Source organism: Acanthochromis polyacanthus, chromosome 5 (genome assembly GCF_021347895.1).
Source record: "Acanthochromis polyacanthus isolate Apoly-LR-REF ecotype Palm Island chromosome 5, KAUST_Apoly_ChrSc, whole genome shotgun sequence".
Taxonomy (NCBI): Eukaryota; Metazoa; Chordata; class Actinopteri; family Pomacentridae; genus Acanthochromis; species Acanthochromis polyacanthus.
This window is the reverse complement of record NC_067117.1, coordinates 604,641-623,680: the sequence shown is the minus strand read 5'-3', so window position 1 is coordinate 623,680 and position 19,040 is coordinate 604,641. Positions and strand designations below refer to the sequence as shown.

General features: G+C 45.1%; 1 protein-coding gene and 1 long non-coding RNA gene across 2 annotated transcripts; both read right to left on the bottom strand.

Moving 5' to 3' along the window:
- Window positions 1-119: 119 nt before the first annotated feature.
- LOC110966101 (ral GTPase-activating protein subunit beta-like) lies at window positions 120-18,991 on the bottom strand. Its single transcript, XM_051948654.1, has 31 exons — window positions 18,362-18,991; window positions 17,559-17,743; window positions 17,011-17,380; window positions 16,738-16,912; window positions 16,474-16,605; window positions 16,277-16,395; window positions 16,153-16,203; window positions 15,778-15,949; window positions 15,466-15,696; window positions 15,090-15,307; window positions 12,725-12,854; window positions 12,466-12,633; window positions 9,720-9,834; window positions 9,508-9,643; window positions 9,304-9,365; window positions 8,466-8,547; window positions 8,223-8,356; window positions 7,943-8,125; window positions 7,719-7,867; window positions 7,322-7,491; window positions 6,906-7,009; window positions 4,047-4,202; window positions 3,738-3,923; window positions 2,818-2,976; window positions 2,439-2,562; window positions 2,243-2,359; window positions 1,627-2,129; window positions 1,454-1,547; window positions 834-900; window positions 622-761; window positions 120-439 (listed from the first exon to the last, which is right to left on the bottom strand). The coding sequence occupies exons 2-31, from the start codon at window positions 17,712-17,714 to the stop codon at window positions 267-269; spliced, it is 4,776 nt and encodes a 1,591-aa protein (XP_051804614.1). The 5' UTR covers window positions 17,715-17,743; window positions 18,362-18,991; the 3' UTR covers window positions 120-266.
- On the bottom strand, window positions 4,391-6,895 carry LOC127534039 (uncharacterized). Its single transcript, XR_007941969.1, has 5 exons — window positions 6,546-6,895; window positions 5,486-6,405; window positions 5,207-5,306; window positions 4,547-5,146; window positions 4,391-4,507 (listed from the first exon to the last, which is right to left on the bottom strand). It is a non-coding gene; the product is annotated as an uncharacterized LOC127534039 (long non-coding RNA).
- Window positions 18,992-19,040: the final 49 nt, after the last annotated feature.

Sequence of the window (19,040 nt, the reverse complement as noted above, 5' to 3'; positions counted from 1 at the left end):
CACAAAACAACAATGACGTCACACCGAGAAGCCGTTCTGATTGGCTTGTAGAAATGACCACTTTTCACTCCCTGATGATACCAGTCCCCAGAGGACCAATCAGCTTCCAGAGACACACAGATGTTTGGCAATTTTATTACGCATCATCATCAGCCAGGTGACATCATCAGTCACCTGTAACAGTCGTACACCTTGTTCTGATTGGCCGGTTTACTGCACATTTTAAACACAGTAAATAAAAACAACAGGGTTTCCATGGCAACAGCTCAGAGGTCCTGGAACAGGGCGGAGTAGAAGGCGGGCTCAGAGCGGCGGCACCGGTACCGATGGATGATGTCACTGATGGCGTGTTTCCGTCTGATGTGAGGCGGGGGGGCGGAGTCACTGTCCAGCCGTCGCCTATGGCAACCATTGATCACCATCTCTCTGAGCAGGAAACCTGGAGGCAGACAGACAGGTAGAGAGAGAGACAGGTAGAGAGAGAGACAGGTAGAGAGAGACAGGTAGAGAGAGACAGGTAGAGAGAGAGACAGGTAGAGAGAGACAAGTAGAGAGAGAGACAGATAAATAGAGAGATAAACAGACAGACAGACACACAGACAGACAGACAGACAGACCTACCCAGTGACCTCATGCTGACTACACTCCCGCTGACCAGTGGGACGGCCAGGCTGAATTTGCTGGAGCCGTTTCCATGGAGACAGACGGAGTAGAGTCCAGTTTTCAGCGGATGGATGAAGACCAGCTGGACGTCTGATGGACTGAAGGACGGACATTAGGTCTGTTTGGGACGTTCAGGGTTTTAATAAAGAACAAAGCGGTCTGAGATTTACCTGGACTCTGTCTGGGTGCTGGTCTGGGTCCTGTGCTCTGACATCAGCTCCTTCAGGGGGAAACTCTCTGAAACACAGAGATGGAGATGCCGGACCAGGATAGATATGGATCTGGTTTTAGTAGGGATTAAAGAGCTGCAGAAAGCTGAGGGACATCAAACACATCACTGTCTAACAGGAACAAAGGTCTGAGGAGGAACCAGAATCCTGGCTGACCAGATGGAGAAGAGGAACATTCCAGTAGGAGAACATCTACAGAACAATATCACACCAGAGCTTCTCCACTAGAACCAAAAGGAACCAGGACCTGGACAATGTGAAGCCAGCAGAACAAAGGAGGAACTCAAGAACCTCACCTTAGTTCCACTGAGTTCCTGCTGTGGATCCTGAATTCAATCTGTAGTCAGTAATCTGATACCAGAGCAGATACTCTACTGATGGAAGTAATCTGATTACTGTGAGGGGATACAGTGATGCAGTATAGGAGTTATCAGAGTAACTTCAGTTAGTGATAATGATAGACAATAATTATGCTAATTATTATATAATTATTCTAATTAGCCTACAGGTGTGTATTTATAATGTCATTAATGAGTCATAATAAATAATAAATATTTTACCAATGTCCTCAAAGCGTTCGACCCAAACGATCATCAGCTGGCAGCCGGAACCAAGAACCGGAGAACCCAACTTTATGTCTACAACTGGACAGGTCTGGACAGACAGGTAAGAGACAGACAGACAGACAGACAGACAGACAGGTAAGAGACAGACAGACAGGTAAGAGACAGACAGACAGACAGGTAAGAGACAGACAGACAGACAGACAGACAGACAGGTAAGAGACAGACAGACAGACAGACAGACAGGTAAGAGACAGACAGACAGACAGACAGACAGACAGACAGGTAAGAGACAGACAGACAGACAGACAGGTAAGAGACAGACAGACAGACAGGTAAGAGACAGACAGACAGACAGACAGACAGGTAAGAGACAGACAGACAGACAGACAGACAGACAGACAGGTAAGAGACAGACAGACAGACAGGTAAGAGACAGACAGACAGACAGACAGACAGGTAAGAGACAGACAGACAGACAGACAGGTAAGAGACAGACAGACAGACAGACAGGTAAGAGACAGACAGACAGACAGACAGGTGAGAGATAAACAGGTAATTAGGTGTTTCCATACTGTGGAGTTGGGGGCGGAGTCAGGGTGATTCTGCAGGTCAGATGGTGACTCATTCAGTGGCTCCGCCTCCTCTGAAGTCTTTGACCAATCGAATGCTTCTAACAGAGAGAAATACATGAAATGATCACGACTCTGACTCTCTCTACTCAGGTGTGAACGACACTTTAAAACACTCCCACTGCTGTGACCTCAGAGTGACATCATCACTGACTGTGTGATGGCGACGGGACGATGAAAGTGATGTCTGTCAGGGCGTCGGAGAACATCAGGACAAACGTCCGTCCATCAAACACGTCCCCTCCACTGTCTCCCAGCACAGCACGGAACTCTGGGAGACACAGACAACCAATCGGCTTCAGGGACACCTGGGTGACCTCAGAGCACCATCAGCTAATCACATCACTAACCTGAGCGGCTGCTGTGAGCCCCGCCCCCCTGCTGCTGCCCCACCTGCACCGGCCAACCGAGAGACGACAGCAGGTCCAGGAAGTGAGACTGGACGCTGCAGCGAGACTCCACGTTCCTCAGGACCTACAGAGACAGACGGGTGAGAAAGACAGGTGAGAGACAGTCAGGTGAGACAGACAGGAGAGACAGACAGGTGAGACAGTCAGGTGAGAGACATTCAGGTGAGAGACAGTCAGGTGAGACAGACAGGAGAGACAGACAGGAGAGACAGACAGGAGAGACAGTCAGGTGAGACAGTCAGGTGAGAGACAGTCAGGTGAGAGACAGTCAGGTGAGACAGACAGGAGAGACAGGTGAGAGACAGACAGACAGGTGGACCTCAGCAGCTGTCCTCTGTCCTGCTCTCAAGTAGAAGATGAAGGCGGAGTCACAGTTTCTGGGCGGCAGCTTGTCCAATCGTCTCAGACTCTCAGAGAAACCAGGAAGAGACGAGTCCAGAGAGACAAGGTGGGCGGGGACACCGCTGATACCTGGATCCTACAGAGAGACAGACACGTGAGACAGGTGAGACAGGTCTAGACCAGAGGACAGACTGTCTTAGGGTGCTTTCACACCTACGCCTTTTGGTTCGCTTAAAGCGGACTGGAGTCCGCAACACCAGCAAGTACGGTTCGTTTGGGCTGGTGTGAAAGCAGACCAGATGTTTTTGGTGCGGACTAAAGAACCAGACTGAGACCACCTTCGAGAGGTGGTCTCAGTCTGGTTCTATGTGAACTCCAGTTCGGTTCGCTCCTGGTGAGAACACAAACCTGTCTCCATTCAGACCGGCTTGATGGTGCAGCAGACTTTTTGGTCTACGGGAGCTTCCGTAGCCAAAAACGACTGTGTAATGTTCTCGTACTGAATGCGAGCTTCATGCTGGAACAACAGCAGTATTTGTGCTTGCTGCATAAAGCAACGATACGAATATATGGCAACAAAAACGAACAGGAGAGCATAGTTCATTGTTTACGAATAAACCTCGATCCATAGAATGTTTTCTTCCGGGATTTTTCCCTCTTCACATGCTGCACCAATCAGCGTTCACCTACGTCATCTAAAACACCTTATTTTTCTGAACAGTGCCACCAAACGACTGGGGGAGATATAACATTCATCGTAGTTGGTTCAACTGCGAAAACACTGGTGTGAATGCGAACTGAACCAGTTGAAATTAGCAACATTGTAACAACTTTTGGGTCCAAATGAACCACTCTAATGGACTAACAGGTGTGAAAGCACCCTTATGTCCTCCGTACCTTCACGCTGTCAGGTGTCAGGAGGCCCAAGTGGGACAGGAAGAGTCTCGCTGTCTGGAACCGGGTAGCTAAGGGCGGTGGCCTACAGGTTGTCATGACGACCGAACGACCGCTGACTATTGGCCGAGCTTCAATCTGCTGCTGTCTCCTCAACGCTGCTCGCAGACACTCCAGCTGCTGCTGCACCTGTCAGAGGACGAGGTGGTCACACCTGATCACACCTGATTACACCTGATCACACTCATCTCACACCTTGTTCTGGCTGACCCACAGTCTAGTTCTGGTTCTAATTCTGGTTCTGGTTCTTACCTGCTCTGTTGCGGTTTCTTGCAGAGCTGGAATGCTCCGGTCTGCTCTAACTGGAGGAACTCTGTCCATGTTTTCAGGAAACAGCTGATGTTTGACAGGACTTCGTATCCCTGCATCCTCCTGGGTTCCCCGGCTCTGTTCTGAGATCGGAGATTGCTGCATTCGATACACAAACAGGAGAGAAAAATCACTGATATGAAGCCTGTGAAGGATTCTACTCTTCAAAGTGCCTCAATGATGTATTGTATGTATTGTTGTTTTTGGTTTATTTTTACTGTTCTACTGGTATTTCTGACATATTTGTGCTTTCATCCTCTTTGCTGCTGGAACTGTGGGGCTAAAATAGGACTCATTATCAGCAGAATGTTCAGACTGCTGAGCTGCAGCACAAAGTCTGAGCCTCTACAGGCGTTAAGGTCGCCTCTACTTTAAGTTTGTTACCTGTACTTTTATGTTGTTACCTGAACTTTAGGTTGTTACCTATACTTTTATGTTGTTACCTGAACTTTTAGGTTGTTACCTGTACTTTTAGGTTGTTACCTGTACTTTTAGGTTGTTACCTGAACTTTTAGGTTGTTACCTGTACTTTAAGGTTGTTACCTGTACTTTTAGGTTGTTACCTGAACTTTTAGGTTGTTACCTCTACTTTAAGGTTGTTACCTCTACTTTAAGGTTGTTACCTGTACTTTTATGTTGTTACCTCTACTTTAAGGTTGTTACCTCTACTTTAAGGTTGTTACCTGAACTTTTAGGTTGTTACCTCTACTTTAAGGTTGTTAGCTGTACTTTTAGGTTGTTACCTGTACTTTTATGTTGTTACCTCTACTTTAAGGTTGTTACCTCTACTTTAAGGTTGTTACCTGTACTTTAAGGTTGTTACCTCTACTTTAAGGTTGTTACCTGAACTTTTAGGTTGTTACCTCTACTTTAAGGTTGTTACCTGTACTTTTAGGTTGTTACCTCTACTTTAAGGTTGTTACCTGTACTTTTAGGTTGTTACCTGAACTTTTAGGTTGTTACCTGTACTTTTAGGTTGTTACCTCTACTTTAAGGTTGTTACCTGTACTTTTAGGTTGTTACCTGAACTTTTAGGTTGTTACCTGTACTTTTAGGTTGTTACCTCTACTTTTAGGTTGTTACCTGAACTTTTAGGTTGTTACCTGAACTTTTATGTTGTTACCTGAACTTTTAGATTGTTACCTGAACTTTTAGGTTGTTACCTGTACTTTAAGGTTGTTACCTGAACTTTTAGGTTGTTACCTGTACTTTATGTTGTTACCTGTACTTTTATGTTGTTACCTGTACTTTAAGGTTGTTACCTGTACTTTTAGGTTGTTAGATGTACTTTAAGGTTGTTATCTGTACTTTTAGGTTGTTAGATGTACTTTAAGGTTGTTATCTGTACTTTTATGTTGTTACCTGTACTTTAAGGTTGTTACCTGTACTTTAAGGTTGTTACCTGTACTTTTATGTTGTTACCTGTACTTTAAGGTTGTTACCTGTACTTTTAGGTTGTTAGATGTACTTTAAGGTTGTTATCTGTACTTTTAGGTTGTTAGATGTACTTTAAGGTTGTTATCTGTACTTTTATGTTGTTACCTGTACTTTAAGGTTGTTACCTGTACTTTAAGGTTGTTACCTGAACTTTTAGGTTGTTATCTGTACTTTTAGGTTGTTACCTCTACTTTTATGTTGTTACCTGAACTTTTAGGTTGTTACCTGAACTTTTAGGTTGTTACCTGTACTTTTATGTTGTTACCTGAACTTTTAGGTTGTTACCTGTACTTTTATGTTGTTACCTGAACTTTTAGGTTGTTACCTGTACTTTTAGGTTGTTACCTGTACTTTAAGGTTGTTATCTGTACTTTTATGTTGTTACCTGAACTTTTAGGTTGTTACCTCTACTTTAAGGTTGTTACCTGTACTTTTATGTTGTTACCTGTACTTTAAGGTTGTTACCTGTACTTTAAGGTTGTTACCTGTACTTTAAGGTTGTTACCTCTACTTTAAGATTGTTACCTGTACTTTTAGGTTGTTACCTGAACTTTTAGGTTGTTACCTCTACTTTAAGGTTGTTACCTGTACTTTTATGTTGTTACCTGTACTTTAAGGTTGTTACCTGTACTTTAAGGTTGTTACCTGTACTTTAAGGTTGTTACCTCTACTTTAAGATTGTTATCTGTACTTTTATGTTGTTACCTGAACTTTTAGGTTGTTACCTCTACTTTTAGGTTGTTACCTGTACTTTTATGTTGTTACCTGTACTTTAAGGTTGTTACCTGTACTTTAAGGTTGTTACCTGTACTTTAAGGTTGTTACCTCTACTTTAAGGTTGTTACCTGTACTTTTAGGTTGTTACCTCTACTTTTAGGTTGTTACCTGTACTTTTAGGTTGTTACCTCTACTTTAAGGTTGTTAGCTCTACTTTAAGGTTGTTACCTGTACTTTTATGTTGTTACCTCTACTTTAAGGTTGTTATCTGTACTTTAAGGTTGTTACCTCTACTTTAAGATTGTTACCTGTACTTTTAGGTTGTTACCTGAACTTTTAGATTGTTACCTGTACTTTTAGGCTGTTACCTCTACTTTTAGGTTGTTACCTGTACTTTAAGGTTGTTACCTGTACTTTTAGGTTGTTACCTGTACTTTTAGGTTGTTACCTGTACTTTAAGGCTGTTACCTGAACTTTTAGGCTGTTACCTGAACTTTTAGATTGTTACCTGAACTTTTAGGCTGTTACCTGAACTTTTAGGCTGTTACCTGTACTTTGAGGCTGTTACCTCTACTTTTAGGTTGTTACCTGAACTTTTAGGCTGTCACCTGAACTTTTAGATTGTTACCTGTACTTTAAGGCTGTTACCTGTGTCTGTGCTCGTCCACCTCTGGGCTGCAGGTGGAGCTCCAGAGTCCAAGTGTGACGTCCTGACGGTCCTCTGATCAATACTGTGAGCGACGGATACGGAGCTGCACATACGATCAATATCATCAATCATTGCTGGGCCAAAGTACTAAAATATGTACTGAATAATACCACAGTATATGTTTAGTACTGCAGTATATATTGGATACTACAGTATGTGTTGGGGTACCACACTCTGTGTTGGATTCTACAGTATCTGCTGGATACTGCACATTGTGTTCAGTACTACAGTAAGTGTTGGAGTACTACAGAATGTGTAGTAGTGATACAATGTGTGTTGGATACTACAGTATGTGTTAGAGTACTTCAGGTACTATGGTTCCCAGTCTGGTTCTGGGTATAAAGTCTGGACTCACCCTGTTCAGGTCCTGATCCTTGTTCCAGCATGGCCAGAATGACGGAGCTTTCAACCACAAAATATCTGAACTTCTTCAGGCTGCTGTCACTTAAAGCAGAGCAGCCAATCAGAGCGTCTTCACTCAGTGACCCGCCAACGAACGGGAACGCCTCCGAAACCTGCATAATACTGAGATACCAGCACCAAGAGACCAGAACCCGGTCGGACACTGTGAGAACCTGAGATCCAGGACTGACTCCAGTCTGAGCACCTGATCCAGATCAAGCTGAACCAGGTGTGTGACCACACAGACAAGAATCCCAGATGTTCTTCTGAGAACATCAGAGTCAAAGGACATTTCTGAACAACAACATTACGTCTGAATGGAGAAGACCAGAAGTGTTTGATTTGCTCACCAGCTCAGCGTGGCCTCAGCCGCCTCCTTCACCCTCAGAGAGGCCGGGTTAAGGTCCTTCTCCTCTTTACGCTTCACTTCCTGTTCCTGTCGGGACTTACTGCCTGAAATTCCCAATTCCACAATCTCTAGGACCTCCAACAGACACTCCTGAAAACACACACATGCACCACACCTTACCTGGTGGTAAGTTACCTGGCGGTCAGCTACCTGGCGGTCAGTTACCTGGTGGTCCAGCAGGGCGGGGTGTTGGGTTAACCAGACATTCAGACAGTAGAAAGCGGCGACGATGATGGAGTGCAGATCTCTGGAGTGAAGCTGAGGAGGACGACTGCACTGGAACACGATGTAGGTACAAACGGAGCTGACCGCCCGCCTCCTCTCCACCTCGTCCACCTGAACCTGCACCTGCAGGACGACAGCACAGCGTCACAGGGAGGCGTTTGTTCATAAGTACTGAGAAGAAGAGAGACCGGGTTTGATCTGAGTTTGTGTCCGTGTCCACCTTGGCCAGTCCTCCCAGTACTTCCAGTGCTGACAGACAAACTGCTGAGTCATTCCTCCACTGAGATGTCAGACGCTGAGTCAGGGAACGCACAAACTGAACCCACAGAACTGCCGCTGCATCTGATTGAACAGCTAGTTACCATGGCAAAACACGCAGAGTTACCATCAGGGTTCCATGACATGACTGATCAACAATTCAGTTGAAGAAGTAATAAAACTATTCATGTCTTCGTGTAAGTACCTGGTCCTCTGGTCCATCTGTTCCCACTGGTCCCCCCCGCTGTCCGTCTGGGTTTGGCTCCACTATGCTGGGACTCAGGTTCCTGCAAACACAGATGGATTCAATGCATCTGTGTAAAAGCCTTTTAGCGCCCCCTGGATCCCGCTGAAGGAACTTTCCTGAAGGACATCAGTGAAATGATCCAGAATTTCCACAGTTACTGAAGAATCAGGGAGAGGAAACCAAAGACTTTGTCTCGTATTTAAACTGAACATAGTCATCATCCATCCATCCATCCATCCATCCATCCATTCTCTATCCACCGCTTTATCCTCACTAGGGTCATGGGGGGTGCTGGAGTCTATCCCAGCTGACTCGGTGAAGGCAGGGGACACCCTGGACAGGTCACCAGTCTGTCACAGGGCTACATATACAGACACACAATCACACTCACATTCACACCTACGGACAATTTAGAGTAACCAATTAACCTCAGCATGTTTTTGGACTGTGGGAGGAAGCCGGAGTACCCGGAGAAAACCCACGCATGCACAGGGAGAACATGCAAACTCCATGCAGAAAGATCCCAGGCCGGGATTTGAACCGGGGATTTTTGCTGCAAGGCCAAAGTGCTAACCACTACTGCACTGTGCAGCCCCATATTCATTATATGATGAAATATTCTAAAGATCATTCCATCTCAGATCAACATATTTTTAGAACAGTTTCTGCTCAAATGCCTCTGGATGGACTGATGTTTCTACAGCATATCGATATTTGGAGAGATGTGTGTAGTTTCAGACTGATGTATCAAATGAAGACAGATGTGGACAGAGTCTGTGGACATCAGGAACCTCACCTGCTGGGTTTGTCCTGCGACCTCAAACAGAGCAGAGTCCTGAACCACGTTCAGCATCGCCGCTACAGAAACACCAGATCAGAAATCAATAAGACTGAACAGCCAGACCAGCAGATCAGGACCTGACTCTGGATCCTAATAAGAACCTGATCCAAGATCAGGGACTGATCCAGGTCAGTGGATGATGAAGGATCAGGAACTCACCCAGGAGGAGCTGTGTGTTGGATGTGTCCGTCTCCGTCTGCAGAGCTCCAATCAGAACACTGATGAGGCGGGGCTTCAGAGACAGAAAGCTACCTGCTATGACATCATCAGCACTGAACCTCCCATCTACTAAGACCTGAGTGCACACAGGTGAATGTTACTGTGATTGTGGTCCAGGTATCACCGCTACGTGCAGGTAAGTGGGAGGTTACCTCTGATTGGAGGAATCCAAACTGCAGAGGGAGGGGCAGCAGGGACAGCAGGATGAGGATGGAGGCTCGCCTTAAATCCACCACACTCACTAATTGTTTGAACCTCAGCAGCTCTCTGGGAAACGGACACAGACACAGTTACCTGAAGAGATCAGGTGCTTCCAGACTTCATGAGTGCAGGTACAACACACGTGACCCAGAAATGTTTAAAGGTTTTTTGTTCTAGTGAAACTGGAACCCATAAAAAATAAGCAGACTGGGTTAGACGTCATGGACCAGGAGTCTGAGATCTGAGACAAGGATTCAGAGACCATGTTCTGTTTTGACAGAAGTAATGCTACCAGTAGTGGTACTGTTTACTGGTAATACTGTATACTGGTACTATTGTATACTGGTACTACTGTATAGTGGTACTACTGTATACTGGTACTACTGTGTACTGGTACTACCGTATACTTGTACTACCGTATAGTGGTACTACCGTATAGTGGTACTACCGTATACTGGTACTACCGTATACTTGTACTACCGTATAGTGGTACTACCGTATAGTGGTACTACCGTATACTGGTACTACCGTATACTTGTACTACCGTATAGTGGTACTACCGTATAGTGGTACTACCGTATAGTGGTACTACCGTATACTGGTACTACCGTATAGTGGTACTACCGTATACTGGTACTACCGTATACTGGTACTACCGTATACTGGTACTACCGTATACTGGTACTACCGTATAGTGGTACTACCGTATACTGGTACTACCGTATAGTGGTACTACCGTATACTGGTACTACTGTATAGTGGTACTACCGTATAGTGGTACTACCGTATACTGGTACTACCGTATACTGGTACTACGTATACTGGTACTACTGTATAGTGGTACTACCGTATAGTGGTACTACCGTATAGTGGTACTACCGTAGTGGTACTACCGTATACTGGTACTACCGTATAGTGGTACTACTGTATAGTGGTACTACCGTATAGTGGTACTACCGTATACTGGTACTACCGTATAGTGGTACTACTGTATACTGGTACTACCGTATAGTGGTACTACCGTATACTGGTACTACCGTATACTGGTACTACCGTATACTTGTACTACCGTGTACTGGTACTACCGTGTACTGGTACTACCGTGTACTGGTACTACTGTATAGTGGTACTACCGTATACTGGTACTACCGTATAGTGGTACTACCGTATACTGGTACTACCGTATACTGGTACTACCGTATACTGTACTACCGTATAGTGGTACTACCGTATACTGGTACTACCGTATACTGGTACTACCGTGTACTGGTACTACTGTATAGTGGTACTACCGTATACTGGTACTACCGTATACTTGTACTACCGTATACTGGTACTACCGTATAGTGGTACTACCGTATACTGGTACTACCGTATACTTGTACTACCGTATACTGGTACTACCGTATAGTGGTACTACCGTATACTGGTACTACCGTATACTGGTACTACCGTATACTGGTACTACCGTATACTGGTACTACCGTATACTTGTACTACCGTATACTGGTACTACCGTATAGTGGTACTACCGTATACTGGTACTACCGTATAGTGGTACTACCGTATACTGGTACTACCGTATACTGGTACTACCGTATAGTGGTACTACCGTATAGTGGTACTACCGTATAGTGGTACTACCGTATACTGGTACTACCGTATAGTGGTACTACGTATACTGGTACTACCGTATAGTGGTACTACCGTATAGTGGTACTACCGTATACTGGTACTACCGTATAGTGGTACTACCGTATACTGGTACTACCGTATAGTGGGTACTACCGTATACTGGTACTACCGTATACTGGTACTACCGTATACTGGTACTACCGTGTACTGGTACTACGTATAGTGGTACTACCGTATACTGGTACTACCGTATAGTGGTACTACCGTATACTGGTACTACCGTATACTGGTACTACCGTATACTGGTACTACCGTATACTGGTACTACCGTATACTGGTACTACCGTATAGTGGTACTACCGTATACTGGTACTACCGTATACTGGTACTACCGTATACTGGTACTACCGTATAGTGGTACTACCGTATACTGGTACTACCTTATACTGGTACTACCGTATAGTGGTACTACCGTATACTGGTACTACCGTATACTGGTACTACCGTATACTGGTACTACCGTATACTGGTACTACCGTATACTGGTACTACCGTATAGTGGTACTACCGTATACTGGTACTACCTTATAGCTGGTACTACCGTATAGTGGTACTACCGTATAGTGGTACTACCGTATACTGGTACTACCGTATAGTGGTACTACCGTATAGTGGTACTACCGTATACTGGTACTACCGTATACTGGTACTACCGTATACTGGTACTACCTTATACTGGTACTACCGTATACTGGTACTACCGTATACTGGTACTACCGTATAGTGGTACTACCGTATAGTGGTACTACCGTATAGTGGTACTACCGTATACTGGTACTACCGTATACTGGTACTACCTTATACTGGTACTACCGTATAGTGGTACTACCGTATACTGGTACTACCGTATACTGGTACTACCGTATAGTGGTACTACCGTATACTGGTACTACCTTATACTGGTACTACCGTATAGTGGTACTACCGTATACTGGTACTACCTTATAGTGGTACTACCGTATAGTGGTACTACTGTACACGCTGTATGTGCAGTACTCGTACTTGTCGAGCAGCACATTCTCCAGAGCAGAGATGAAGGAGGGGAGCAACAGGTTGACTCCTCTCAAGTCACAGCAGAACAAACGAGTGGAGTTCAGCAGGATGGAGGCCAGAACAGGAGGACACACCCCCTCTGACACCTGCAGACCCTGCAGGAGAACCAGGTAGAACCTGACGGAGGAGAACAGGGAGGATCTTAACCATTAAACAAGTCACAGACAGGTGAGCAGACAGGTACACGGACTGGTGGGCAGACAGATACCTGGATAGATAAACAGACAGGATCTCCTCAGCAGTCTTCTTAGACGTAAAGATCCTGCAGAGTGTCCCACAAGCCTCAGCTCGACCTTCTGCCCACCTCTCTGACATCACAGTGACATCACGCTGTTGAGCTATAGAGAACACAGGTTAACAGGTGCAACAGGTGAGCAGCTGCTGCACTGTAACAGGAAACAAGGAATGTAGGAACTTTACGGTGTGTAACACCTGGGTACAGTATGTGTAGTACTGTGTGTAGAATGTGTAGTACTGTGTGTAGAATGTGTAGTACTGTGTGTAGAATGTGAAGTACTGTGTGTAGAATGTGTAGTACTGTGTGTAGAATGTGTAGTACTGTGTGTAGAATGTGAAGTACTGTGTGTAGAATGTGTAGTACTGTGTGTAGAATGTGTAGTACTGTGTGTAGAATATGTAGTACTGTGTGTAGAATGTGTAGTACTGTGTGTAGAATATGTAGTACTGTGTGTAGAATGTGTAGTACTGTGTGTAGAATATGTAGTACTGTGTGTAGAATGTGTAGTACTGTGTGTAGAATATGTAGTACTGTGTGTAGAATGTGTAGTACTGTGTGTAGAATATGTAGTACTGTGTGTAGAATGTGTAGTACTGTGTGTAGAATGTGTAGTACTGTGTGTAGAATGTGTAGTACTGTGTGTAGAATGTGAAGTACTGTGTGTAGAATGTGTAGTACTGTGTGTAGAATGTGTAGTACTGTGTGTAGAATGTGACGTACTGTGTGTAGAATGTGTAGTACTGTGTGTAGAATGTGAAGTACTGTGTGTAGAATATGTAGTACTGTGTGTAGAATGTGAAGTACTGTGTGTAGAATGTGTAGTACTGTGTGTAGAATGTGTAGTACTGTGTGTAGAATGTGTAGTACTGTGTGTAGAATATGTAGTACTGTGTGTAGAATGTGAAGTACTGTGTGTAGAATGTGTAGTACTGTGTGTAGAATGTGTAGTACTGTGTGTAGAATATGTAGTACTGTGTGTAGAATGTGAAGTACTGTGTGTAGAATGTGAAGTACTGTGTGTAGAATGTGTAGTACTGTGTGTAGAATGTGTAGTACTGTGTGTAGAATATGTAGTACTGTGTGTAGAATGTGAAGTACTGTGTGTAGAATGTGTAGTACTGTGTGTAGAATGTGTAGTACTGTGTGTAGAATGTGAAGTACTGTGTGTAGAATGTGTAGTACTGTGTGTAGAATGTGTAGTACTGTGTGTAGAATGTGTAGTACTGTGTGTAGAATGTGAAGTACTGTGTGTAGAATGTGTAGTACTGTGTGTAGAATGTGTAGTACTGTGTGTAGAATGTGAAGTACTGTGTGTAGAATGTGAAGTACTGTGTGTAGAATGTGTAGTACTGTGTGTAGAATATGTAGTACTGTGTGTAGAATGTGTAGTACTGTGTGTAGAATGTGAAGTACTGTGTGTAGAATGTGAAGTACTGTGTGTAGAATGTGTAGTACTGTGTGTAGAATGTGTAGTACTGTGTGTAGAATGTGTAGTACTGTGTGTAGAATGTGAAGTACTGTGTGTAGAATGTGTAGTACTGTGTGTAGAATATGTAGTACTGTGTGTAGAATATGTAGTACTGTGTGTAGAATGTGTAGTACTGTGTGTAGAATGTGAAGTACTGTGTGTAGAATGTGTAGTACTGTGTGTAGAATGTGTAGTACTGTGTGTAGAATGTGTAGTACTGTGTGTAGAATATGTAGTACTGTGTGTAGAATGTGTAGTACTGTGTGTAGAATGTGTAGTACTGTGTGTAGAATGTGAAGTACTGTGTGTAGAATGTGTAGTACTGTGTGTAGAATGTGTAGTACTGTGTGTAGAATGTGAAGTACTGTGTGTAGAATGTGTAGTACTGTGTGTAGAATGTGTAGTACTGTGTGTAGAATGTGTAGTACTGTGTGTAGAATGTGTAGTACTGTGTGTAGAATGTGTAGTACTGTGTGTAGAATGTGAAGTACTGTGTGTAGAATGTGAAGTACTGTGTGTAGAATGTGTAGTACTGTGTGTAGAATGTGTAGTACTGTGTGTAGAATGTGAAGTACTGTGTGTAGAATGTGTAGTACTGTGTGTAGAATGTGTAGTACTGTGTGTAGAATGTGTAGTACTGTGTGTAGAATGTGTAGTACTGTGTGTAGAATGTGTAGTACTGTGTGTAGAATGTGAAGTACTGTGTGTAGAATGTGTAGTACTGTGTGTAGAATGTGTAGTACTGTGTGTAGAATGTGTAGTACTGTGTGTAGAATGTGTAGTACTGTGTGTAGAATGTGTAGTACTGTGTGTAGAATGTGTAGTACTGTCCATACTGTATTATTATGTGGTACAGAATGTACTGACTGGAAAGACCAGAGTCCCTGCCGATCAGAGCAGCATCAAACAGCCAGCTGCCAAACAGGTGTAGGAGGGAATCCATGGTACACCTGAGAGGGGAGGGGGAGGGTCGGGGGGAGGAGCATAGAGGATGAGCAGAGGAGGAAGGGTGGAAGGAAGACTTCCCCTGTGGAGAGGATGAAGATATCCGAGAGAAGAGAGAAGGAGCCGAGTCAGGACGTGGTCTTCAAGACATCAAAAAATGGAATACGTAAATAATCATGTACCATCAGAAAAGAGAAAAATACCAGGACAGGTAGAGAAAGTAGCAAAAGGACAGGCGATGATGTCATGCACCAGGACAGGCGATGATGTCATGCACCAGGACAGGCGATGATGTCATGCACCAGGACAGGCGATGATGTCATGCACCAGGACAGGTAAGGAGGAAAATTGAAGCATGAAAACAAACAGTGTGGTACTGTAGAAGGTTAGCTGGTTGCCTTGGAAACGTTTGCTGCTTTCAGCCGTCCGTTGTGTGGAGGGGGGGATGTAGTGGAGGGAGCTGCACTGGGCATGCTCAGTATGTTGACTGGGGTGGGCGGGGCACTGCCAGAACGAGGCCGAGACATACCTGAGAACAGAAGACAGGTGTGCCACTCTCCTGTTTATGTCGAACAAATCCACCAATCAGATGGACAGGGGCGGGGCCTACCATAAGGGGGGAGGCGGTCTCTGAATGGGTTTCTGGTCACAGCAACACCTGGGAAGAGACCGCGTGGAACAGGTTGTGGTTCTGCTGTCTGCTCTGATGAGTTCATGGACTGGACGTTTGGACTTACTGAGAGAAGGAAGACGATCTCTGACGTGTAACCTCGTTGACAGTCCTGAAGAAATACAGAAACATCTTTAGTACGAGGAAAGCAACGACCACTGGAGTGAGAGCAAGAAGGAGAAACAACAACAGCAGGAATCACTGTAGCAACAATCACAGAACAGCTGTATCACCAACAATGTTTTTCAAATAAACTTGAAACTCAAACTCAGTGTGCAGAGATTACATGTGTACCAGTTTAGTTACTGTGTGTACCAGTGTTTGACAGCAGCTGCTCTGTCAGCTCTTTGCTCTCCACAGTCACACCTGCAGAAACACAATCAACATTTAGTAAAAACAGTCAAAAGTCAAAGGAGGCTCAAAGGTCAGAGGTTAGTACCCAGGAATGCATCGACCAGTGAGCTGATTCCTTTCATGGCTTTGAAGAAGATGTCTGGCAGCTGAACGTCTCCCCGGAACGCTTCATCCTGCGAGACTTCAACGAGTTCTACCGGGTTACTGTAGAACCAAAGACACCCAACACATGTTCAGATTCAGATGCAGGAACATCTTTCTGAGGATCTGAGCACATTTTACCTGAATAGGTGCAGGAACCTGAACCAGGTGTGAGGGATTCGCTCGTCTTCCAGGTCGACAGGGATCAGAGCAGCGTCCTCATCTGGGACTTTAAACGGAGGGAAGGACGGACCGAAGTTCAGCAGCAGCAGCCTGGACGCACAACAACAGTTGGACAACAGTAACACAACAGTAATACAATCATCAGACCACAGTAATAAAACAGTCAAACAACCATAGGACAACAGTCAGACAACAGTCAGACAACAGTGCTGAGGGTTGAACCTGGACGTTAGCGCTGTGACGACGCGGCTCCACTGCTGCACCACTGCAGCCTGATGCTTCCAGCTGCTCAACATCTGTCTACACATCTGCCAGAGAGAACGAGACGGAAAACACCGAGAGCAAGACAGCAGCCAGACCTCCAGGAGCACCTCCATGGACAGGTCTGAGACAACACCTGCACACAGGTGAGACGGACAGCTGGCAGGTAAACACACAAGATACGGGCAGGTGTGAGAGGTGATGATAGAGAAGTAGGTGGGGTCACTGCTTCACCTGCAGCAGTGGGCAGAGCCAGCATGGCGTGGTTGATGTGGAGCAGGAAGTGCAGCAGCGTCTCCCAGGTGTCTCTGCTCAAGCTGAAGTTCTCTCTGGCCAATGACTGAACGGCACACAGCACCTGCTGACAGAGCGACAGGTGGATGGGACTCTGCTGGTTCCACCTGGGCAGGAACAGACTGGACAGGTGTCGCAGCATCTTCTGCACGTACAGGTCTGGCTCTTTGCTGATTGGTGGAGGGGTGGAGTTTCTCGGGGAAGCCAAGGCCATCAGCCAATCGGTATAGACGTCCACACAGAGTTTGACTGTGTCTCTGTCCAATGGGAGAGTGAGACCGTAGCACAGAATCTCCATCGTCCACTTCACCTGCAGATCCAAGAACATCTCAGGTGTTTTCTCTGTTACCTGAACAAAACTCAGGGCTACACCTGAACTCTGACTTCAAACCTGAACTCGGGATTTAAGTCTGAATTTGAATTTAAAACCAGAGTTCATGTGATTTCTGTTATCTGTGCAGGTAAACAGGTAAACCAGAAACACACACCTGTCTGTCTGTGCGCAGCAGGCTGCAGGTGTCGGGGTTTCCCAGGCTGGCTGCTAAGGGCTTCACCACGGCAACGGTAACATCTCTACCCACAGATGGTGGGAAACAACTGAGCACGCTCACATGAGCCCCCCCACCGGACAGTGATTGGTCCATGTCCAGCCAATCAGAGCTCACCTGGACACCTGGGACAGAGGAGGTGAAGCATTCTGTTGTTTCAACATTCAACAGTCAAACATCAATCAGCTGTTTGAGACACATTAACTGCAGAGCGACGCGTTTGTTTCTGATTCCTGAATCTGTGACCTTCAGCTCACCTGGAACCTCAACAACAGTCAGCTGATCTCATCAGCCCAAACCATAATAACCATAATAACCCAAATCCTATTAACTGTAATAACCCTACTATTCCTACTAACCCTAACACTCTGATATATGGATGAAGCTCATTAGAAACAACTGGTCTTAAATCAAAGTTAAAATAAAGAAACCCAGTGAGCAGAAGAACAGCTGAACAGACGTTAATATAAAAACAGCCACAACAGGTAACAGATGTGTTGGAGCTCAGCATGAACCCAGCATGTGAACAGATCTGACATGAATGTAACTCTGTGGGGAACAGCTATAAACCATCCCGCCTGATGTTCACTGAAACTGAAATGTCTGCTTTTACTTCAGCGTTCTAAACCAGACTGATAAAAGACAAACTGCTGCTGCTCATTCACTAAGACTTCAGGAGGTGAAATAAAGATGTTCTGCAGTCAGTTTGTTCCAGAGAAGCAGAGGAAATCCCAGCGTCCTACCTGAACAGGTGAGTCCAGCCGAGTGTTCACACCTGAGAAGACAAACAGTGAAATCAGTCGGTCGCTCTGAAAGTCACGACTCTGAACTTGAAGTCACCTCTTCTCCCTCGGCTCCGACTGGCAGGACGTTTACAGTCAACAGGCTGACTCAGGATGTTTACTGTTCTAGACACGACCTGGAGAACCTGAAGAACCTGCAGAGAATATGCGACTAGCACATCTAGGAACCCAAACTCTGGGTTTAAACCGGAACACTGAGTCTTTGGGTCAAGAACAGGTGAGAACAAATAGTTTGGGTTTAGGACAGTTCTGGTGTTTTCCTCATCAGAGTCGCCCCCTGCTGGCTGCTGGAGAGAATCAAGCTTCAGCTTCTGATTAAATTCACCAACATGAGCAGAACCAGGACCCGAATCCAGGACAACCAGGACCTGAGAGGTTCCACTGGGTTCTAATGCCACAGAAACAGAAGCAGATTTGTAGATCTTCAGCAGATCCATCACAAGTTATAGACCAAAAACAAAACTGTATTCAGGAGAGCCCGCACAGCAGAACATGAAGAACGGTTTGGGTTGTAGAACAGCCACGACATCAATAAACAACCGTCCAATCACAGCACAGGATGTAAAACACATGTTCAGTACACCAGAGTGATAGCAGCAACAGTTAGCATGAAGCTACA